A 26,203-nucleotide genomic window follows, 5' to 3' on the forward strand; every position below is an offset into this window, starting at 1 on the left:
GTAAATCCGCTAAACACAAACCAACACTGCTAATAATATTCTAAGTGGACACGCTGCAAATTTATTTGCATTGCCACTGTTAACTTATAACTAGATGTATTGGAATGTGTAGCGCTTTATATCTATAGATGTCCATGTTTGTAAGCAGAGGTGATTAAGCTAGTCTCATGAGCAGTATTTCAATGATAGCAGTTACGCAGGGAGCCAGTGAATGCAGCATATACCGTAATATTCTAATGATTACATTTGTCTCTTCAATGGTAGCAGTAAATATAACCGAATATATTTAAACAGTTGGCATTTAAAGAGCCTAATTTTTAATTTATTTTTGTATTTATGTTTTTATTGAGGTTACAAAACATACAGATAAGAACAAGGTTACAGTATATACTGTACATGGTCAGCATGTTGATGTGATCATTGGAAGTCCAACTTAAACCACAATTATTTACAGGTCATGGTTTAAAATCCACAGCCTAGGTCTGTATTGATTTGTGTATTTTTCAAAATCACCCTAGTTAAGCTTACCGACGACTAACACATTATTTACTTACCAGCTTTAACTCATTTGTGCTTTTAAGTGTGTGTGTTTTACATTTTGTAATCATCTTAATAAAGGTTATACTTAAAACAGCGTATCTCTGTCACTATCTCATTGCTCTATACTTAATAAAGGAATGTGAGTGCTGCCTCAAAATTTATAACTCTCGTACAATAATCTAATAGTACAATAAGAAATTTAGGTTACTGGGGAATTCCTGACTACACCACTAGTAGTGCTATTAGTGCTTTTCCTTTGTCAAATGGATTAAAAACCTAGTTAAAGTTAGCTCCAGAGCATCAATAGAATACTGGTACTTAGCAACATATAGGATGAGCCAATGGCATGTATTTATCAAGCCGTCAACCGCAAATATGCTGGAATTCTGCAGTGTATTTGTGGCGAGCCTGATTCGCCTTAGTTATCAAACCCTACAGACCGGCAAAAGTAGAATTTAGTGACGTAACATACGATATGCCGGACTCAGTTCGACACAGATCGATGCTTACGTCACTACAGATGTTCCGAACGCAAGTTCGGCACAATCTGACTACTTTTGGAAGTTATCAAATTTCCACCAGGTACGCTCGGCACTATTCCGGCCCAGCGTACCTGGTTTTCAATCCGCCGCCCTGGAAGCGGCGGATGGCATAGGAATCAATGGGAGTCAGAAAGCAGCAAAAGCTTATGTTCGCTGCTGCCCGATATCCCATTGATTCCTATGGGAACGTGTACACCTAACACCCTAACATGTACCCCGAGTCTAAACACCCCTAATCTGCCCCCCTACACCGCCGCCACCTACATTATACTTATTAACCCCTAAATCGCCGCTCCCGGACCCCGCCATAACTAAATAAAGCGTTTAACCCCTAAACGGCCGTTCCCGGAGCCCATCGCCACCTACATTATATTTATTAACCCCTAATCTGCCCCCCTACATTATATTTATTAACCCCTAATCTGCCCCCTACACTGTATTAACCCCTAAACCTAAGTCTAACACCCCCTAACTTAAATATAATTTAAATAAATCAAAATAAATTATTCCTATTTAAAACTAAATACTTACCTGTAAAATAAACCCTAAGCTAGCTACAATATAACTAATAGTTACATTGTAGCTATCTTAGGATTTATTTTTATTTTACAGGCAACTTAACTATTTATTTTAACTAGCTACAATAGTTATTAAATAGTTATTAACTATTTAATAACTACCTAGTTAAAATAAATACAAAAGTACCTTCAAAATAAAACCTAACCTAAGTTACAATTACACCTAACACTATACTATAATTAAATTAATTAACTACATTAACTTCAATTAACTACAATTAAATAAAATTATCTAAAGTACAAAAACAAACAAACACTAAATTACAGAAAATAATAAAATAATTACAAGATTTTTAAACTAATTACACCTAATCTAATCCCCCTAACAAAATAAAAAAGCCCACCAAAATAAAAAAAAGCCCTACCCTACACTAAATTACAAATAGCCCTTAAAAGGGCTTTTTGCGGGGCATTGCCCCAAAGTAATCAGCTCTTTTACCTGAAAAAAAAGTACAGTACCCCCCAACATTAAAACCCACCACCCACACACCCAACCTTACTCTAAAACCCAACCAATCCCCCCTTAAAAAAACCTAACACTTCAATTCCGATTGGCTGATAGAATTCTATCAGCTAATCGGAATTAAGGCAGGAAAAATCCTATTGGTTGATGCAATCAGAAAATAGGATTGAAGTTCAATCCTATTGGCTGATCCAATGAGCCAATAGGATTGAGCTTGCATTCTATTGGCTGATTGGAACAGCCAATAGGATTGAACTTCAATCCTATTGGCTGATTGCATCAACCAATAGGATTTTTCCTACCTTAATTCTGATTGGCTGATAGAATTCTATCAGCCAATTGGAATTGAAGGAATGCCATTTGGATGACGTCATTTAAAGGAATCTTCATTCTACAGTCGACGTCGATGGAAGAGGATGCTCCGCGTCGGATGTCTTGAAGATGGACCCGCTCCGCGCCGGATGGATGAAGATAGAAGATGCCGCCTGGATGAAGACTTCTGCCCATCTGGAGGACCTCTTCTGCCCGACTTCGATGAAGACTTCTGCCCGTTGGGTGGGTTTTAGAGTAGGGTTGGGTGTGTGGGTGGTGGGTTTTAATGTTGGGGGGGTACTGTACTTTTTTTTCAGGTAAAAGAGCTGATTACTTTGGGGCAATGCCCCGCAAAAAGCCCTTTTAAGGGCTATTTGTAATTTAGTGTAGGGTAGGGCTTTTTTTATTTTGGTGGGCTTTTTTATTTTGTTAGGGGGATTAGATTAAGTGTAATTAGTTTAAAAATCTTGTAATTATTTTATTATTTAAACACTTTATTAGAGTTGTGGTGGGTTCCAGGAGCGGCGGTTTAGGGGTTAATAAATTTATTAGAGTCGCGTGGGCTCCATTGGCGGCGGTTTAGGGGTTAATAACTTTATTTAGGTGCAGCGGGGTCCGGGAGCGGCGGTATAGGGGGTAAACAGTATAGTATAGTGTGGGTGTTTAGTGACAGGGTACCAAGAAAGCTGAAAAAAAGCCGAAGAGCAGCAAGATCGATGACTGTTAGTTAACAACAGTCCGCTGCTCATCGCACCTTGGTGCGCGGCTTTTTGACATCTTTTTTGGTAACTTTGGAGAACGTACTCAGGTCCACGGCCGCAATGTTAGGCGGTCTTAGGCGAGCGTATTGGTGCCGTCGAATGCAAGAAAGTCGATGGCTTGATAAGTAGATGCCAATGACTAAAAGCCACCAATCACCAGCTAGCGCTCAGTAATACACTGTAGGCTGATATGCTAATGTCTAAGACCTTGAAGGAACCTCTTATCTCAGTGCATTTTGACAGTTTTTCACAGCTAGACAGCGCTAGTTCACGTGTGCCATATAAATAACATTGTGCTCACTCCCATGGTGTTATTTATGAGTCAGCACTGATTGGCTAAAAATCAAGTATGTCAAAAGCACTGAAATAAGGGGGAACTCTGCAAAGGCTTTGATACAAGGTGCTGGTTATTGAAACCTGGGCAATGGTTAATAAAGGGATTATCTATTTAAACAATCAACATTTTCATGTAGACTGTCCCTTTAAGCTCAGACAGAACTAATATTCCTGTTAAGGTTATCTACGTACATGGTTTATATTTTTGAGACAAGGGTATAGCTGAAAAACACTAAAAAAAACTAAAATTATTTTTAACATATATATTCATAGGGTGGTTTACTCCCTCTTTTTCTTCATAATATATAAAAGCCACCAGCAATAGTTGGTTCTTCAACCACTATTGAACTATTATATAGATTTTACACTAACACAATTGTCACAAGGGCTGCTGTGGAGTTTTGATACACATGGAAAATTGTATTAACAATTCTAATGGTAAATCACCCGCCATGCCTTTAAAAAATAAAGAGAAAAAAACACAGATATGTCCCTTGATGGATCAATTGATTGTGCCAGTTATTTACCTAGTAATTTTGATATATAATCATTGATTAAACAAATGTCAGAACTGGTTTTACCACAGTTTTAGCATTTGAAAAAGGAGTTTGCAATGTTATCTACTGAAGTTAGACACTTTACTAGTAGATTATCGGAAGTGGAAAATAGAGTTTCTGATCTAGAAGATATTTCTAACGAGCATGATGCCCAAATAAAAACACAAGAATCTAAATTTCAAATACTGTATTATAATTTATACTAGATGGACTTCAGGACCTCACTTGTCGCAATAATAGTGTTAGGCTTACCAGAATCTAGTGAATTTCAAGACCTTCTTAGGTTTGCTACAGAAATACTCCCACAGGCTCTGGGAATAAAGGTGGCCAATAGTCCTATTATGGAAGAGAGATTACACATGCTTTGTCCAATCATGAATAGTGGTAACAATATACCTAAAAGGAGGCCAGTCATGATTAAATTCTTAAACCTCCAGGATAAGGTGAACATTCTCAGACATTACAGAAAAAATAACCCCTTTATGACAGGCCTGGAGCATAATTGTGCTCTGTCAAGATTTCTCTTCAGAAACATTAAATAAAAAAAGGGGAGTTACTCCATTATGTACACAATTAATAATGTTGGGTCTACAGGCAACCCTCATGTATCCTGTAATACTGTAATAATTGATAATATTAAAGATGCTATTGAGTTTTTGGGTTAGTACAAGGCTCAGCATATGGAGTCCCTGGAGAAGACTTAGAGGCCTATTTAACAACGGTCTTGCAGACCAGATCCGACAGTGCGGATCAGGCCCACAAGACCTTGCTGAATGGGAAGAGCAATACGCTCTCCGTATTCAGCATTGCACCAGCAGCTCACAAGAGCTGCTAGTGCAACGCCGACCCCTGCAGACTCGCGGCCAATGGGCCGCCAGCAGGGAGGTGTCAATCAACCCGATCGTACTCGATCGGGTTGAATTGTGCTGATTCCTGTACGCCTGCTCAGAGCATGCGGACAGGGTTATGGAGCAGTGGTCTTTAGACCGCTGCTTCATAACTGCTGTTTCTGGCGAGTCTGAAGACTCGCCAGAAACACGGGCTCACAAGCTCCATACCGAGCTTGATAAATGGGCCTCTTAATGTATTCTTGCGCCTTAAAGGGACAGTATGCACTCATTTTCATATAACTGCATGTAATAGACACTACTATAAAGAATAAGATGCACAGATACTGATATAAAAATCCAGTATAAAACTGTTTAAAAACTTACTTAGAAGCTGTCAGTTTGGCTCTGTTGAAAAGGTAGTTGGAAAGCCCACTGCAAGTGGGAAATAAGACACTCCCCCCCCTCCCCCTTCTTTTGCATATGAAAAGACCCTTTACACAAACAGGAGCAAGCTGGAGAAGGTAGCTGACGGTATTCTCATAAAACTTTGGGGCTTGGTTAGAAGTCTGAAAATCAGAGCAATGTTATTTAAAAATAAGCAAAACTATACATTTATTTTGTAAAAAACCATTATGGGCTATATAAATAGATCATCTACAAAACATTAATGCAAAGAAAAAATGAGTGTATAATGTCCCTTTAAGTCTTTAGTCACTTACCATCATGGTCTTTTTAAGATTTATTTTTTAGGGTGGTGCCTTTTTTATCTTCTCTTTGTTTTAATTTTCTCTGTAAATGAGGGAGACTCTAAACAAAGTGTCTTGGAATGTGGGTGGGATAACTTCTCCAATTTAAAGGAAACTAATTAGACATCTTAAACAGTTCAATCCGGACAATGGTTTTATCCAAAAGACCCATCTTAAATTTTAAGAAATTGTTAAATTAAGAACTAGTTGGATTGGGGAAATTATCGCCACCTTATGCACTAATAGAAGTAGGGGAATGGCATGTTTATTTAATTAGAACTTTATTATAAGATTGTATCAAAGGAAGTTGGTATATAAAAGTGTTTCTTGATTTTGCAGGTTGAAATAACATTTTTAATGTAGTACTTTGTAATATCTATGGTCATAATACATTAGATGTCAAAATTTGGGATCAACTATATACCAGACTTTTGAAATATGTTGGGATGAACCTGATTTTAGCTTGTGATTTTAATTTATAGCTTTGCCCTGAGCTAGATAGATTTTGTCCAATGAACCCTAGAATGTACAGGTATAAAAAAAGAGGCCAAAATTCTGACCTATTTTTCTAAAAGTTTTAGACTCAAATATATTTGGCGTATACAAAATCCTGTTCAAAAAAGTTGTACTTGTTAGTCTAAAGCCCATAGGGTTTTTTCCAGGATAGATGTTTGATAAGTGAAAACTTATTAAGCCAAGATCTTAAAGCAGACATTAAAGGGACTGTATACACCAATTTTAATTTAACTGCATGTGATAGACACTACTATAAAGAATAAGATGCACAGATACTGATATAAAAATCCAGTATAAAACCGTTTAAAAACTTACTTAGAAACTTCAAGTTTAGCTCTGTTGAAAAGGCAGTTGGAAAGCCCACTGCAAGCGGGAAATAAGACACGCCCTCGTCCCCCTTCTTTTGCATATGAAAAGACCCTTTACACAAACCAGAGCAAGCTGGAGTAGGTATCTGTCGGTATTCTCCTAAAACTTTAGGGCTTGGTTAGTAGTCTGAAAATCAGAGCAATGTTATTTAAAAATAAGCAAAACTATACATTTAAAACAAAAAAACAAAAAAACTGTATGAGCTATATAAATAGATCATCTACAAAACATGTAAGCAACGAAAAAAATGAGTGTATAATGTCCCTTTAATCCATGTATAAATTATCTTATGTATTACAGGACAAAGGGGCCAATTTATCAAATGTCTTGCGGACCTGATCCGACAGTGCGGATCAGGTCGCAAAACATCGCTGAATGCGGAGAGCAATACTCTCTCCGTAATTCAGCATTGCACCAGCAGCTCACAAGAGCTGCTGGTGCAACGCCGCCCCCTGCAGACTCGCGGCCAATAGGGGTGTCAATCAACCCGATCGTACTCGGTCTTTAGACCGCTGCTTCATAACTGCTGTTTCTGGCGAGTCTGAAGACTCGCCAGAAACACGGGCCCACAAGCTCCATTTGGAGCTTGATAAATGGGCCCCAAAGTATACAAATGAGAGCCCTCAATATTAAACTAATCAATGGCTCATATAACCTAAACCATAGCTAGGTTCACACTTTAATACAACTGTAGGTGTGCATTTCTGATATTAATATTGTTAAGTACAAAAGGAAGGGAGCTCTGTTAACTTATATGAAACCACTAATCCACTTAGGTCCTGAGATAAATACAACTTTATACAGATAAAAAAATAAATCCCCTTAAAGGGAAATGAACCACTGAGATTGTAATATAAAACGTAGTAACAAGACTATGCAATCTCATTGTTTATTTTGCCCCATTTTCCTGCAGTTTGAATTGGCCATCATACATGTAATATTTACAGCACATTAACTGTCAAAAAAGTTGGTCTTTAAAGAGACAGTATACACCAATTTTCATATGCATGCACTGCATGTAATAGACACTACTATAAAGAATAATATGCATGGGGGGGCGTATCCGGGCTATGGTCCAAGATGGCCGCAAAACTGGGAGCTCTGTAATCCAGAAATACATTCCGCCTGTAATCTGGAAGAGAATTAGCCATCCAGCAAGAATTTATAACCTATGACACATAGGACATTTTGCTGAAAGGAACAATATAAAAATCTGTGTTCATATCGCAACAGGTCTTCCCAGACTGGACCGCTGTGTGTCTCTGGCGGCCTCTAAGAAGAGAGAGCTCAGCTCCCCCTCTGGGAAACCGGGTGAACAGAGAGTATTGACACCCTCTACCTAACTGCCTAACAACCTTATTGAGAATGGAGGATTTTTGTGCGACCCTACAAGACCTAATGCACTCTTTTGAGCGCACAATGTGCGCTAGATTTGACCGCATTTTGTCCCTCATGGAGCATACCCACTCAGGTGAAGCGGCAGCTACATATCAAGCAGAGACTGGTGCGGAGCCAGAAGAAGTGGCCATAGAACGGCGACCTGCCCCTTCTGAGAGGGAGGATCAGATCCGCTTCCAGCCCGGCAAAAGAGCTCTTCCTTCTATTGTGTCCCAGGGGGATGCGGCCAGCCCTCTAGGGGAAGACAAAGAGAGGGTACTTGGCATGATTGCTGCAGTGGAACGTGGTGAGATTGCGGTATGCAACAAGGCTGGAAAGACCGTTACATGTACAATAGGGATACCTAACTACTTGACGCCATCCACAACCCTTCATCCTAGACCGAGACTGAAGATGCCACGCCAATTCTACCTTACTAATGATGAACTCATCTCACGCCACAACCGACACAGGCTGGAGGATTTGCAGCCGGTCTTTGTGGTATTCTACCTCTTAGGGGGCATGGGTCTCCGTAGGATCTCCAGGGCTGGAGACGGTTAGCAGAGGAGATATATTCTCTTTGCTGGCAGGCTCGGGAACAGGCTTGTATCTGAATGTTTGTCAATAGCATGTTCTCGCATTTTTACTAAGGCCCGGTCTAAGTCAGCATGTCTGAATCAGTTGAGACTTGGGACTATATTCATAGTGCTGAGCTACAAACATCAATTATTCACTAGTTTGCTTGCTTGTCAGTATCATAGTAATAACTTCTGCTCTATATATGTTGTGAAAAATGCTATGAAGGTCCAAAAGCCTGATGTCCGTCCTTGCAGCCTATATTTGCTTAGAGATCGTCACACTTAGGTTGTCTCATCTACTGTGTTGTAATGGGGAGAAAATCTCTGCACGGGACATTACTCCTACAACCTACAGTTGGTGTTTATGTGAGACTGATTTCATTTTCTCTTATCAACATTTTGCTAGCAAATAGGTATTGGTGTTGGGTACCTGCAGGTACTGGTACATATACCATTAGATGTCCCAGCACATACCCCTTACTTAAAATAATTAACTAAACACGTTTATGCTTCCTTAATGGGGGCACACCTTACTCTAACTCCTATATATTTTAAGGGAATACTTGTTTACCATTTGTATATTATTTTTATTCAGGGCCCAAGAGTTGTACGTGTACATGTGTATATACCGCGAATAGTACTTAAGATGTATGCTGGACTGAATCATTTTTAAAGGCCCAAAAGTGGCCTACATATCTTCTATTATGTAGCTTTACCAGAATGGGCCCAAGAGTGGCCCTGTAAATACTCCCCCTAATATCTACCCCTTGTTTAAAGGGACATGACACCCACACTTTTTCTTTCATGATTTAGAAAGAGAATGCAATTTTAAACATCTTTCTAATTTACTTATATTATCTAATTTGTTTTATTCTCTTGATATTCTTTGCTGAAAAGCATATCTAGATATGCTCAGGAGCTGCTGATTGGTTGCTGCACATAGAAGCCTCATGTGATTGGCTCACCATGTGCATTGCTTTTTCTTCAACTAAGGATATCTAAAAAATTGAGCAAAATAAATAATAGAAGTAAATTGTAATGTTGTTTAAATTTCTATTCTCTATCTGAATCATGAAAGAAAGATTTTTGGTTTAGTGGCCCTTTAAGCTCAGAAATAGGGGTCCAAGTGTGGCCATTAATCTTTAGTTGGGGTATGTCTAATTTGTATGTATAACCTGGAGGACTAGTTATTCAATATAAGATCAGCACATATGTTTATATAGAATGTTATTAATATGTTGGGCCCTAGAGGGTCCCTGTTGGCATAACCCCCTATATATACCTTATAGCTATTTTTAACACCCGTGGCCCAAGAGTGGCTGCTAACTTACACATGAGGTACATTCCACATAGGCTTTGATATATTTTGAGGGGGATTTATGATATGATATAATGTACAGAATTTGTACTAGTAATTCTCTTGTTTAACTGTTTCATGTTCTGATGTGAATAGTAGGGACACCTAAAGGCCTACCTTTGGTTTTTCTTGGAACCTTTACATGTAAGTTAGGCCGTATGATAACTATTAGTTAATTTATTCTTGGTTGTCCGAGCTAAAATGTATATATATAGAAAATGAGGTGCTACGCATCACAGGGCCGGACTGGGAATAAAAATAAGCCCTGGAAAAATATGAAGATCAGCCCTATTTTCTGTTGAGTCGGTAGAATTCATGTGCCCCATTTTTCTCAAAGGGGATTACTGGGATTTCCCAATATATTTTTCAGAATTAAATTATATTACTTTGTATTAAATAAAAATGTCAAATTAATGTTATATAGCAACCCTACTTCCCAATAGCATTCATTAATCACCCCTTTAAATTGCAGCTTTCCAGCCCCAGCTGATGCAGCCCACCGGGAAATCCCCTGGTATCCTGGTAGGCCAATCCAGCCCTTTACGCATGGCTTGTTATATTCTCCTACTGTTTAGGATAAGATACTATTTCCGGTCTTTAAGACATGCCTTCTGTACTAGATATTTAAAAACCTATGTAAGTTGATAGGCGTGTTGCTATGAAATCTGTAAGAGTTGATTCTGTATATTACTGCTACCTCAATAAAAACTATTTTTTTTAAAAAAAGAAAGAATAATATGCACAGATAATGATCTAAAAATACAGTATAAAACCTTTTACAAACTTACTTAGAAAGCTCCCAGTTTAGCACTGTTGATGTGAGGTTAGCTGTAACACCCAGTGAAAGGGGCTGGGTAAACAAAAAGAGAAGACACTCCCCACCTCCCCCTTTCCCTGAATATGAAAAGACTGTTAGCATAAACAGGAACCTGAAGGAGTCTGAAAACGCGTTTATACATCTGGCACTGTGGGGCTTGGTTAGGAGTCTGAAAATCAGCACAATGTTCTTAAAAAAATAAGCAAAACTATACATTTTTTATAAAAACACTCCCAGATGTGCTATATAAATGGATTATCTACAAAACATTTATGCCAAGAAAAATATAGTGTACAATGTGCATTTAACATGCAAAATACCCTGATACATAAGGGTTACCTTGCACATCTTTCATATGCGTGATAGGAAATATTGGAATTTAATGGCCTTTAAAGGGAGAGAGAGGGCAAAAGAGGGGGAGAGAGAGAGCACAAAATAGTGGGAGAGAGCACAAAAGAGGGGGAGAGAGAGCTCAAAAGAGAGGGGGAGAGGGAGGGAGAAAGAGAGCACTCCCTCTACAGATACAGCATTTAATTATTTCAATTTTACTTTGTTCCCTTGGTATCCTTTGTTGAAAAGCATAACTAGATAGGCACAGGAGCAGCAACGCATTACTAGGATCTAGCTGGTGTTTGTTGGTTATGCACATATGCCTCTTATCATTTGCTCACCTGATGTGTTCAGCTAGGTCTCAGTAGAGCATTTGTGCTCTGGAGCTCAAATAATAAACAGCTAGATTACGAGTTTTGAGCGCTATTAGAGAGAACTCAACAAAAGTTACGTTATTTAATTTTCTATAGCGCTGCTATTACAAGTTCTCAAACATACGCCTTTTGCGTGCAATATGGTTGCGTTGAGCTCCATACCGCACACAATCAGAGCGCTGCTGAGACATGCTCGTGCATGATTTCCCCATAGACATCAACACCTGTGATCGCAGAAACAAATGTTCCGTAACGCAGCCCCATTGATGTCTATGGGGAAATTAAAATACTGTTTAAACCTAACACCCTACGTCTAAACACCCCTAATCTGCTGTTCCTGACATCATTGACACCTGCCTACAGTTATTAACCCCTAATATGTCGCTCCCGATATCGCTGCCACTATACAACATGTATTAACCCCTAAACTGCCAGCCCCCCACATCGCAAAAAGCTAAATTAAACTATATTAACCCCTACACCTAACACTAACGTAACCCTAACACCCCCTAACTTTAACATAATACAAATATAGCTAAATTATATTTACACTTATTAACTAATTAAACCTATTAACTCCTAAACCACCAGCCCCCCACATCGCAACAAGGTAAATTAAACTATATTAACCCCTAAACCTAACCCTACTGTAACCTTAACCCTAACGTAACCCTAACTTTAACATACTACACATATAGCTAAATTAAATGTACACTTATTAACTAAATACACCTATTAACCCCTAAAACGCCTGTCCCCCCACATTGCAACAAGCTAAATTAAACTATATTAACCCCTAAACCTAACACCCCCTAACTTTAACATAATTAAATTAGATCTAAATTAAATTTACAATTATTAACTAAATAATTCCTATTTAAAACTAAATACATACGTACCTGTGAAATAAAACCTAAGCTAGCTACAATATAACTAATAGTTACATTGTAGCTAGCTTAGGTTTTATTTTTATTTCACAGGTAAGTTTGTATTTATTTTAATTAGGTAGACTAGTTAGTAAATAGTTGTTAACTATTTACTAACTACCTAGTTAAAATAAATACAAACTTACCTGTGAAATAAAACCTAACCTGCCTTACACTAAAACCTAACATTACCAAAAATGAAAAACCTACCATTACAAAAAATAAAAAAAAACTATCATTACAAAAAAAAGAAATTATCAACAACAACTAAAAGATTAATCCTATTCTAATACCCTTAAAAAACACCCCCCAAACTAGCAAGGACCCTTAAAAGGGCCTTTTTGGGGGGCCTTAAAAGGGCCTTTTGTAGGGCATTGCCCTGAGATAACCAGCTCTTTTACTATTAAAAAAAACACCCCCTAAAAATATACATTACACAAAATAACAAACAAATGATCAAAACTAAAAAATTACACCTAATCTAATAGCACTATCAAAATAAAAAAGCCCACCCAAAATGAAAAAAACCCTAGCCTACAATAAACTATCAATGGCCCCTAAAAGGGTCTTTTGTGGGGCATTGCCCCAAAGATATCAGCTCTTTTACCTGTTACAAAAATACAAACACCCCCCCAACAGTAAAACCCACCACCCCCACAACCAACCCCCCAAATAAAAACCCTAACTATAAAATAACTTAAGCTAACCAATGACCTGAAAAGGGCATTTGTATGGGCATTGCCCTTAAAAGGGCATTTAGCTCTTTTACTGCCCAGACCCTAAACTAAAAAAAAACCCCACCCAAAACCCTTAAAAAAACCTAACACTAACCCCAAGACGATCCACTTACAGTTGTTGAAGTCCCGCTTGAAGGATCCATCCAGCCGGCAAAGTCCTCATCCATGCAGTAAGAAGTCTTCATCCAGCCGGTGAAGTCCTCATCCATGCTGCAAGAAGTCTTCATCCAGGCGGCCTCTTCGATCTTCATCCAGCCAGCGCGGAGCGGGTCCATCCTGAAGACATCTGATGCGAAGCTCCTCTTCTTTCGGTCTCTGCCATAAACTGAATTTTCAATGCAAGGGTCGCAATTCAAGATGGCGTCCCTTGCATTCCTATTGGCTGAAAGATTTGAATCAGCCAATAGGAAATAGGGCTGCTAAAATCCTATTGGCTATTCAAATCATCCAATAGGATTGAAGCAGCTCTCTCATTCTATTGGCTAATTCGAATTAGCCAATAGATGAAGATCTGGATGAAGATCGAAGAGGCCGCCTGGATGAAGACTTCTTGCCGCATGGATGAGGACTTCGCTGGCTGGATAAAGATAGAAGAGGCTACCTAAATGAAGACTTCTTGCCGCATGGATGAGGACTTCTTGCCGGATGGATGAGGACTTCGCCGGCTGGATGGATCCTTCAAGCGGGACTTCAACAGCCATCCACTTTAATGTGGTAAATATCTCTAATATAGAACTGTCGCAAGATGAACTGTCAACATTAAATATGGGTGTATCATTTTGCCCTAAAAAAGACTGTGACTTTTTCAAACTGAATAAGGATTTATACCGTTTTTTCAGGAATTTAAGGCTTAAAAGTTTTATGGCTAATCCAATTATAACAGATACAGTTCAAAAAGCAATAAAGTAAGAGCTACATTTAATTTGTCACAATTAAGGTTGAAGAGTGCATTTATTCCTCCCCAAAGCAATCACAGTGTGGAAACATACATTGATTTAGTTAAAAAAAGATTTATTGAAACGCAATTAAAAAGTATCAATTGATAAAGCAATGTATAACACCAGAAGAAACATATAATTAAATTGTATTATGTATACGTCCAATAAACCAAGTAACTGTTATTCCATTAAAAATCCGCTACTCTACATGGAAATGGAAAAAATGAATGTTTAACCAGCGCCCTCTTGCAGAACAATCATAATTAAATACCAAACAGAATATGATACACGTGTCCCTGTGACTCTTGTTTACAACCAGTAGCCCGACACGCTATGCTTGATGGGATTTGTAGTTAAAATGCTATTTTATCGATAGTTGATATAACCAAGAAAGAGAAGCACTATAAACTACATTTCCCACAAATAATTGAGTGAGAAGTCCGCTGTCAATATTGGCAAAACATTCCGAAGTTAGCCAATAAGATGATAAGAACATGGTTGATTGTCAAATACATTAACCAATACAGTAAAAGCATATTTTTACTGGCCTTAACCAATGACTAACGGGCGTAACTTTTATCCAATAACAAGTGTATATGAGATGAATGACATGAGAATAAACCAATAGAATTACGCACTGCCTTGTACATACTACCCTAAATGGGTTTTAAGAGGTTAGAGATTAGGTAATGGCGACTGGTTTGGTAAGTAGAGAAAGTAACTTTCCGACGATAAGTGGCAATGACAATTCTGAGGAATGTTACTGGGATGGGAAGGAAGAAAGTCTAGTGACTTCGGCTCATGTGTGAATGTGTCCGGGTGAGAGCGGCCGTGGCTAAGCTAGTTGTACACAGATTCCGTTTGTGACGTTCATTGTTTTTATCGGCGCTGCTGTTGTTTTTTTCGTGTTTGGAGCGTCGTTCATTCATTTCCGAGCCCTGCCAAACTCGTAACCCGTGAGGGAAAAGTCAGATGAATCCGCCCTATGGAAGTTTTATGTTTATTTACTGTGCTGTTCTATCACAGCTGTTTATCTCCGGCCATTCAATAATACTGAAGGGCTTAGTGACGAATCCCACTGAGTCACTGCACCAATTCACTTTTTCTATTCTATTTATTGAATTAAAGTTGCATTAAAACACGCATATCATTCGGTAAACGGGTATTTTTCGATTGAATTAAAACGTTTCTATCTCGGTTATTAACCCTTTGGCTGCTTGGCAATAAGTAAATTCCTTTTGGGGGAGGGGGCCAGCAAAAGAGGTTAAGATCAATTATCCCCAAATAAAAACCACAATTATTAACCCTTTTGACAATCGTGTGTGTTTCTCTGGCACTTTCTTTTGCGAATAAAACCATAAAAATCAATGTAATATCGAGTTTAAAATGAATAATTATTCATTGCCACAGGGCACAGCTATAATATTATTTTACGTTGAATTAACCCATTTTCGTTGTGGGTGAGGTTGCTGTAGTTTCCTGTGTCGTTACCAAGTAGTTAATTACCATTGTCCCCTGTTATACTGCACAGGATATGGAGGCTTCTGTGTTCTCTTGACATTGATGTATATCAAGATGGTGTAAGAAAAAAGCTCAAATCCCTCTTAGATTTGTTCTCTAAAGTCTGATTATTATTTCACATTCACTTTTAGAGGTCTCTAATAATAGTGATTTTTCGAAATTATTTACTTTGAATTTGCTATTTATTTCAATTGATTTGATTACTAAAGTGTATTATTTATCAACTATATCTCCACTTCAGTCCTTGCAACCACATATGATATTGGTCATTTATTGTAGAGGATTCCTGTTGTCACAGTGGCTTTAGCTGTATTTGAAGCCTGTTATTCATTCTTGGGTTGTTTTGTTTCTCACTTTGCACTGTTATGTAGATGGAAAGTGCGGGCGCCCTCTGCTGGTTTACAGCTTAAAACAGCTGCTTGTCATTCTTTTGGGGAGGGGGGGCGGTTTGGGGCTTTGATCCCCCACAGGCACTTCTTAGTTTCCATAACTTACTTTTAGGAATGCGGAGGCCCCACAACTTTTGCTTTAGATAGTTTAATTTTCTGTGTGTGTATCAAATTAACTCATGTATTATCCATTTTATTTATTTTTAGCTGTGCGTATAAAGATACAGAATTAACACCTTGCCTACTCCTAGATAGCTGCAGCACATTCATTGGCAGTTTAGAGGTTAAGTTAGTTTAGTCTTGGTACCTGGATCAGTGTTTTCTTATGGGTGTTAGTGAAGAGCAGTAACTGAGGTCATTGTATAAGCTGTCAGAAGAGAATGAATGAGGGAGATCTGCGCATGCGTTTCAGGCACAGTTTATAAACAAGCTCGGGCTTGTCACGTGACGGTAGCCTCTAGTGGACTCGGTACTGGGCCGTGTTTCCTCTCTTCATTCTCTGTGGTTTCAGTTTCTTCATCCAGTGCCTCACTGAGGCCCCCACCCAAAGCACTCTCAGCTGCCTGCTGCTAATAGTGACTCATTCACTGAACTCTTTCCTTGTATTGACTAATGTGTGCTCTTTTTACAGCAGAAGTGGGGGTGGGGAAGTGATTTGATTGGGTTTGAAATCTTTTATATAATAAATGTAATTAACCTGAGTAACACACAGATATAAATAGTGTATCTGTCTTGTATAATACAATAATTATGTATCAGTAAACCGTACCAAACACTTTATTTATAAAGTTCAGGAATACAGATTGTTTTGTAAGTTTCATTTTTATTTGCACATTCTTTCAAAGAAGCGGTAAAGTCATAATTAAACTTTTAAGGTTTAGATAATGCATACATTTTTTAAAATTGTTCTATTATAAAATTTGCATTGTTCTTTTGGTATCCTTTGTTGAAGAGTAAACTTAAATAGGCTCATGGGTATGCATGTTATTTTTAGGACTATGTGGCTGCAGAGTTTGCAACTATGTGTAACATTGCTACATTCATTATTAGATACGCTATTTGAATCATGAAAGTATAATTTTGACTTAAAGAAACACTGAACCAATTTTTTTTTCCTTTCTTGATTCAGATAGAGCATGCAATTTTAAGCAACTTTCTAATTTACTCCCATTATAATTTTTTCCTCATTCTCTTGCTATCTTTATTTAAAAAAAGGCATCTAAGCAGCCAGCTAATTTTTGGTTCAGAACCCTGGACAGTACTTGTTTATTGGTGGGTGAACTTATCCACCAATCAACAAGAACAACCTAGGTTGTTTAAGAAAAATGGGCCGGCATCTAAAATTATTTTCTTGGTTTTCAAATAAAGATAACAAGAGAATGAAGACAATTTGATAATAGGAGTAAATTAGAAAGTTGCTTAGAATTGCATGCTCTTTCTGAATCACAAAAGAAAAATTTGGGTTCAGTGTCCCTTTAACTGTCTTTTAAAATCTCTTTAACCTATTGCCAGTTTAAATTGAATATGGTATCCAATATCTTAGAGTTTAAATTGTTTTTTATTTGATATAAATGTCGGAGAACCAAAAATGGAGCACATGGTACTTGCTAAAGTGATCCTTAAATAGGATGTTGGGACTTTCAGGGGTGTTACAGGAAATTGTTGTTATATTTGGCAATAAACGTTCTAAATTTTGACTGTTATAATGAACCAACCAAAAAAATCTTAATTTTTATATTATGTTACTATTGCCTTTGTATTGTGGTTGCATATAAACAAAATCTGCAGTTTATTATGAATTGTCCCAGTATGCAGATGGTGTAATAAATATTAGAAACCTGTGGTTTAGAGTAAGTAGTATCTGTAGCTTTTAATGGTTTCAGTACACACAAGAATAATGGCTCTGCAGTAAAGCAACTCTGTTAAATTATAATTGTCATATATTAATCATGAATTGGTACAGCATGTTGCTCTGTAAATGAGGTAGAAGGGTAAAAAAAACCCATCAAGATATATGGACACTCGCCTAAATATTCACATAGTTGTTGTTTTTTATTAACCCTTTTTTGCCAAGTGTAACTGCTTCCACCCTATATAGCTATAATCAAAGCCCTTAGCATTTGTGGAGCCCTGCGCAAGACAAATTTGTAGGGTCCCTCAGCCCAGCACTCTTATTCCCCACCCCTTGTATGCCATGGTCCCTGTCCAAACATTGTGTTACCTTTTATAAAGAATAACTATATTACACCTTCTGATACCATAACAACATCACTTCTACTCTAGATTTGACAAGCTGAGGCCTGCTGTAATTATCTCTGACTTGAAATCTGAAGTCGATATTTTTCTGTCACCGAACCATAAGTAAACTCCTATATTTTAAAAAGACAGAAGCCTAAGAAAGCACCAGGCCTTGACAATATTTCTCCTGCTACATTGAAACATTGTGCTGTCCAACTTGCACCATATTTACTGATCATTTTAACCAATCTTCAATTATTATTCAGAAGAAACAAGAGTTTTTGAGCATGAATGATTCCAGGCCGGTTGCTCTTACATCTGTTGTTATGAAATGCTTTGGAAGAATTATACCGTGCCATCTATAAGCCCTGGCTGACACTATGGCTGCATGATTAATCATGGTTGCGGTTTTAAACCGCGAGAGTACGCAATTTTTAGCCCCGCCCAGAAGTGACATCACTCACCCCATGTGAACAGGCTTAGCGGCGACTGAAGAGAAGATCCTGAGTGCACACGTGACGTGTCTCTCCCTCTGAGCAGTCAGCTTTCCTGGGATGGTCCCGGGAGGAGGGGCGGGACATAGACTGGGAAGGAGGTGTCTCTAGCAGGTGATTGGTGGACTGGTGTTACTGTAGCATGAGAGTGGCCCATCGGAATTTAGCACCGACACGACACCAGCTTTTTCATTACAGGTGGTGCTGTGGGATGGATCATGATACTTCCTGTTCTGTCACTACAGTTCCTGTGAGCCCCACGTCTTCACTTCTGAGGGAAAATATTAACTTGTTCTAATGTTTAAAATGCACTGAGGTCCCTGGGAGGCAGCTGAGAGGCTAAAACGCTAATACAGTACCGCTTTATTATGCACTGTGTTTTAATTTGAAATAGGATTTTCTAAGCTGCCTCCCAGGGACCTGAGTGCATTTTAAACAGAACAAGTTAATATTTTCCCTCAGATGTGAAGACGTGGGGCTCACAGGAACTGTAGTGACAGAACAGGAAGTATCATGATCCATCCGACAGCACTGCCAGTAATGGAGAAAGCTGGTGTCGTGTCGGTGCTTAATTCCGATGGGCCACTCTAATGCTACAGTGACACCAGTCCACATGTGCAAAATTAAGGTGTTATAGTAATTTATAAGAAAATCGCAATCACGTTTTTTTATTTTTTTTTATTTTTATTAAAAGATCGTGATTTCCCCCCCCCCACCCCCCCCATATCGCCCAGCCCTAGCTGACACCCTCCTAGATCCCCTACAGTTTTCATACAGATCTAATAGATCTGTGGATGATACGATTTAATCTGTTTTTTACATCATATCCTTGCACCTATGTCTGAGTTTTATTTGTGGATATCGGTTCTGCTTTTAATTCTATTCCTGATAACTTTTTGTTAAACCATTTAATGAGCCCTTTTTCCATATGCCAATGGCTTTTTTACCAATTTGAAACAATTTGTTAAAGTGAATGGGCTGATTTCTGACCCGTCTTCTCAATATTGGTGTCCCACAGGTTTGTGTTTACCCTCCCTTGCTCTATTCCTTATATCTACCATTGTACTTCTGCAAATGAATCTGTGAAATTATTGAATTTAGCAGACAACACTACTCTGATTGGGTTTATCTCAGATGAAGATAAATTGAGCTATAACATGGAAGTAGACAGGCTGGTTAAATGTTCATAAAATTAAAGAGATGGTAACTGATTTTAGAAAAAAGTCTCCATCTCCTCCTTCTCTGAAAATTAAAGATTTCGTAGTAGACAGAGTTACATCAGACACACTCCTTGGCACAGCAATTCAACGTGATTTTGAATTGGGATGTTAATATTTTTATTATAATTTAAAAAGTCTCAACAACTTTTGTACTTAAAGTGAAAGTCAATCCTAAGAACGGCAATCGGTTAAAACAAATAAAGGAGCTTTCTACATGAAGTATCTTCTAACTCATGAATTAAAGTCCCCTTTGTTTCAATAGTCCATCCTAGTGTTTGTACAACGCTAGGATTGACTTTCACTTTAAAGTGAATGTAAATTTTGATGCTAAAGTGCCCGGTTTTTAAAACTTCGATTAAAAACAGGGGCACTTTAATTCATAAAAATTTACATTTCACTCCTGTTGTGACAAAAAACTTACCTTTTAAACTTCACAGCAGCTCCAGCTTTCTCCGGTCTCACAAGCCATTTCTGATGTCAGAAATGATTGATAGGTCATTCTCCAATCACAGCTTCCCCCCGGGGGATTCAGTGTCTGATTCACTGCTGTGATTGGAGGAAGCCGATGCCTCATTTTAGACCCAGGAAGAGGCTTTGAAACAGGTGGAGGAAGCTGGAGCTGCTGTGAAGATTAAAAGGTAAGTTTTTTTTTTTTTTTTTCACAACAGGAGTGAAATGAAAATTTTTATGAATTAAAGTGCCCCTGTTTTTAATCGAAGTTTTAAAAACCGGGCACTTTAGCATCAAAATTTACATTCACTTTAAAGCGACTTAAACATTTTAGTCAGTTTAAAAAAAAAAACTGTTAACTTGTATTTATTCAGCCTAATCAAATCTGTTTTATGATCCTCTATTTTAACTTAGTATAGCTGTGCTACATTATCATTAAAGGAGAAAATACCCCGAATAGTGAGTGAGTCATTGGGTGTCAACTTCATTTTACTTTTCCAGGGTCGATAAGAAAGTTGGAAAATGTTATCAGATTATCTATTTTAGGTTGAGAGTTTTATGAACTTGGACAAACCATTTTCTGAATCCAGGCTATTAAAATAGCAAACAGGAATACTTCTCTTATTTCACTTTGTGTATGATAAATTACACACACAAGTGAGTTTAAAATCCTCCACTAAATCCAAAATGTAGAGAAAATATCTCGGTGTAAACCATTTACAAATCTGACTTGTCTAGATTTGTAAATGGTTTACACAATGAGTTATTTTCTCTACAATATATATATATATATATATATATATATATATATATATATATATATATATATATATATATATATATTACTGCCGATTTGTGTTCATTGTCATCTGATACCTTTGCACCATAAAAAAACATCCTTGTATAATGTGTGTGTTTTTTTTTTTTTTTAAATGTATTTATTATACTTGGCAAATAAATGATTCTATGCATAAAGACCTCATGATAAGCGACTTACAGAATGTACATTGCACCTTCTCCTGTTGGGCACTGCAGGTGCCCCTCTCGCCCTGCACAAAGGGCAGACCTGTCTTATATCTATAAGAGACTGAGAGAATATAAAGTTTTAGTTCCTCTGACATAATTGAACATTCAGTAATATTCTTGTGATACAACTTTTCAACCACTGGAGGTGACTGCAGATTACTCAAGGAAAGTAGTTGCTCTTTTTTTTTTTTTATTCTGCTTGACTGTTTACAACTGGGCACAGGTATTGGCATTTCTAAAACATTCCTTCAGTTCTTGCAACACTTTATTTTCATTGTTTATAAAATAAATTATTTGCCTTATAAAGCATTGGCTACTCTACTCATTTATTCTGCTTTTTAGCCAAGCTGAGATAAGTGAAGCAAGCAGTACATTGTTTTTTTGTTCCTTTTTGAATGTAAGATGCATTTTTATGTAGAAAATAAAATGCTCTAATTCTTCAGAAGCTGCTATCAAAGTAGGGTCCAATAAATTCATAAACTAACTATTTAGCTGCAGATTGAGAGGAAAAGGTTTGCAGTTAAAGGGACACTAAAGTCAAAATTACACTTTCGTGATTGTTAGAGCATGTAGTTGTAAGAGACTTTCCAATTTACATCCCTTATCACATTGTGCCCATTGTTTGTTTGTATATGCACACTTTTGTGGGCACCAGCTTCTACTGAGCATGTGCAAGAATTTACAGTGTATACATATGAGTTGTTGATTGGCTGATGACTGTCAACTAATATAGGGGGACAACAAACTGAAAAATACATTTTGAAATTTGTTAGAAAAAATGTATTGCTCGTTTAAAATTCAGAGTAAGTGCTATTGCCTTGTTTTTTTATGCACTTGTTGATTATGCAGTTCTATTGTATTTAAATGGGCATGCAACTTATACTGTATATCCACAGTTAAACGCTGCAAGGTTGGAGGAAAGGAGATTTAATCTCTTGCAACAGAAACGTTTTTTCACTAAGAGCAATAAAATTATGGAACTCATTACCAAAGGAGGTAGTGAATGCCAATGCCTTAGATACATTTATAAAAACATGTTTGGATATATTTCTGACTAGAAACAAAATTCATGGATATGATTGTTTGTATTAAATGAGTCACCTTTTAGTGGGATTAATTAAAGCTCAATTGGAGCTTTTTGTAACTATATTAGATTTGTATAGGTTGAACTCGATGGACTTCGGTCTTTTTTCAACCTCATCTACTATGTTCCATATCTGCATAAAAATACAAAGGTAAATCGTTTAAATGGTCTTGATAGTAAAAACATTTGAAAATCCTCTTGAGTATTTTTTTTTTTTGTCCTCTACTGTGGGCAATTAGGGATTATAGTGATAAAACTATAACTGTGTAGAATGTAGCATGGCTAGTCTTTTTAAGTCTGAAGTATTTACAATCTTGTTAAAATTTGTGAAAATATTTTTCAGAGTTAAATCACAATAAAAGGGGTAATGAGTACAGACTGCTCAATTTATTATCAAATAATAATGGTGTTCTCCTCTGGAACTTTTTTTAGCGGGTGCAGCACCTGTCTAAAATTTTAGCCAATATTAAAGAGACGGGAAACCCCAACATTTTCTTTCATGATTTGGATAGAACATATAATTAAACAACTTTCTAGTTTACTTCCATTAGCTAATTTACCTTGTTCTCTTGTTATCCTTTGCTGAAGGAACAGCATTGCACTACTGGCAGCAAGATGAACACATCTAGTTAGCCAATCACAACAGACAAATGTGTGCAGGCACCAATTAGCAGCAGCTCCCACTAGTGTAGGGTATGTGTGTGTTCTTTTTCAACAAGGGTTACCAAGAGAACAAAGCCCATTTGAAAATAGAAATGAATTTAAATGTCTTAAAATTACATGCTCTATCTGAATTATACAAGTTTTTAATTTTGACTTTTCTATTCCTTTAAGCTAAAATTAGCTAATATTAGAAATGTTAAATTTTTATTGATTACATTATCATTAAATATATTTGTTAAATTATGCTATTTGTACTTTGAATAGCAGAAAATGATATAATATTGCCCCCACCCGGCTACTTCACAATACCACCCGGCTACTTAATAATGCCATCGGCTACTTTATGTCGCCCGGCTGGCAACATTTTCTGTGGAGAACACTGTAATAATACATTCCCCCTCTTGAGCTTAGCACCAGGAGTATGCACAATATGTTTATCTTAAAAAACAAAACAATGTACAGGTAGCCCTCAGTTTATGCCGGGGTTAGGTTCCAGGAGGAATGGTTGTAAATCAAAACCGTTGTAAATTGAAACTCAGTTTATAATGTAAGTCAATGGGAAGTGAGGGAGTTCCAAGCCCCTCTCAAAATTGGCATAAGTAACACCTAATACATTATTTTTAAAGCTTTGAAATGAAGACTTTAAATGCTAAACAGCATTATAAACCTAATAATATAGATTGTATCATCATCAAACTAAGTTTAATGAACAAAAACATTTGCTAAACATCACCTAATAAAATAATTACACAAATGACTGCATCCTCATCAAACTAAGTTTAATGAACAAAAACATTTGCTAAACATCACCTAATAAAATAATTACACAAATGACTGCATCCTCATCAAACTAAGTTTAATGAACAAAATCATTTGCTAAACATCACCTAATAAAATAATTACACAACTGACTGCATCATCATCAAACTAAGTTTAAAGGGACAGTCTAGTATAAATTAAACTTTCATTATTCATATAGGACTTTTAATTTTAATCATCTTTCCAATTTACTTTTATCATCAAATTTACCTTTTTCTCTTGGTATTTTTAGTTTAAACTAAACCTAGGTAGGCTCATATGCTAATTTCTAAGCCTTTGAGGGCTGCCTCTTATTACATGCTTTTTAAATCTCTTTTCAACAGAAAGAGACAGAAAGTACACGTGGGCCATATAGATAACACTGTGTTCAGGCACAGGGGGTTATTTAAGATTTAGCACAACACAATGCTAAATGCAAGTCAATAGATAATAAACAGTCACAGTCATGTGATCAGGGGGCTGGAAGAAGGTTCCTAGATACAAGGTAATCACAGAGGTAAAAGGTATATTAATATAACTGTGTTGGTTATGCAAAACTGGGGAATGGGTAATAAAGGGATTATCTATCTTTTAAAACAATATTTTTATGGTAGACTGTCCCTTTTAATGAACAAAAACATTTTTTTTTACTTGCATTTTTCTGCAATCAGTTCTCTGCATTGTTAGCGTGTTAGATAATATTGGGTCTGCACCTATTCTATGCATTTCAATCTGCAGTGATTAAAAAGCACTTAGGCACCCTCACCTCAAGCTCCTGGACAGGAAGATAATAGGGAAATGCCTGCTAAATTTTGCTATATAGATCTGGTCTGATCTGTGTACAAAGATCAATTTAAGGCTGTTAAATTGCATGACTTTGCTGCAAAACAAACGGACAGCTCCACCTACTGGCTATTTTAATTACTGCATTGCTTTCCGAAGCTTTTCAATAGCAGTCACATGACTGGAAAAAAGGTTGTTATTCTGAAACGGCGAAATTGAACCAGCGTAAACCGAGGGCCACCTGTAGTTAAGAAATGTGCTTATTTTTGTACTTATATATGCCTTAAAGCTATTCTACCCCATTGATGATAGCTTTATACTCTGTCTTTGGTATCCGCTGAAAAAACGTAGAGCTTTCTATTTTCATTGTTTTCAGTAGCTGTTGTAACTAACATTAAAGGGACAATGTACTTAAACATTTTCTCCCCTTTTAATGTGTTCCTGATGATCAGTTTGACTTGCTGGAGTTTACATGTAGCTCCTTTACCTTTATTTTATCTTTAAAGTAGCTGCTCTTGCTTGTTTTTGTATCCCCACTTATACAGAATATTTTAGTTCTTAAGTACTGGTTCAAGAAAAACCCATAAGCAAGTTTGGGGGGTGTCTGAAAGAGAGGTACTAAAAAAGTAATTTTCCATTGTATTGGTCTTTAAATAAAAAGTTTCCATTGTATTGGTCTTTAAATAAGCACTTTGTGTAAATAGACAGATAAGAACATGAGGTCTGCTCTCCCTACAAGCTCAGCCTATTTTACTGGGTTAGTCTGTCCATCAGCAGGAATAGTTCTCTTCATATACAAAAATAAACCTAAATGAACAATTTCCCATACATTTTAAATTTAGCAGCTGGTGTAATAAGTCATTGGAAACACATTAAGGGGAAAACAATTTTACAGTATGCCGCTCCTTTAGGGGTACAGTTGAAAAGAATACATTTGTTTTATAGTACAGTGCCTGTAAGCTGCTGCTGTTTTATTTTTATATATTAAAAAAGCTAAAGGCCATAGGAATAGAACTAGAGGCTGTATTACCTGAGCTGTTAACCTCAATGGGACCATACTCCTCGCTGCTTGTTGGCACGGGGGACAGTATGAAAAACTGCACAGTAATGGAGCGGGCCATACCCAAAGCTCAGCAAACGGGTACAATTCTTAGCAAAAGTCTGCATTACAGTATCATGCATTGCACTATAAGTGCTGTTGTTGAAGCAATTCATTACACTTTATGCATCATTTCCACATACAGGTATACCTCACTTTACAGCGCTTCGCTAATACAGCGCTTTGTGGAGCTGAAGGTCAACCTCCAAGGATTTTGAAACAGTGCTGTAATCTTCGTGAGATTGTGAGAAAAGTGACTGGCACCATTTTGTTATGCTTAGATCACTCTGTTTACAGCATTACGGTGCAATCTGTGTCTCAGTGCTATAGTCTGGCAAATTGTACTACAGTCATTGTCACTATTTTACAGGTACAGTATTTATTGAATACTGTGCTGTGCTAGTGTTAAACTAAACGTAGCACTATATGTTAGTTCAAACAAGTTTTTAAACAC

General features: G+C 37.2%; 1 protein-coding gene across 1 annotated transcript in view; it reads left to right on the forward strand.

Annotated features, from left to right (window-relative positions):
• The first annotated feature begins 14,618 nt into the window (after positions 1–14,618).
• The window catches only part of HBP1 (HMG-box transcription factor 1), a 172,918-nt gene continuing 161,333 nt past the window's right edge, over positions 14,619–26,203 (forward strand). Inside the window, exon 1 of the mRNA XM_053719176.1 lies at positions 14,619–14,688. Within this exon, the coding sequence (XP_053575151.1) occupies positions 14,674–14,688 (15 nt within the window). The 5' untranslated portion in view covers positions 14,619–14,673. The remainder of the gene's footprint in view (positions 14,689–26,203) is intronic.

This window comes from Bombina bombina, chromosome 6 (assembly GCF_027579735.1).
Source record: "Bombina bombina isolate aBomBom1 chromosome 6, aBomBom1.pri, whole genome shotgun sequence".
NCBI lineage: Eukaryota > Metazoa > Chordata > Amphibia > Anura > Bombinatoridae > Bombina > Bombina bombina.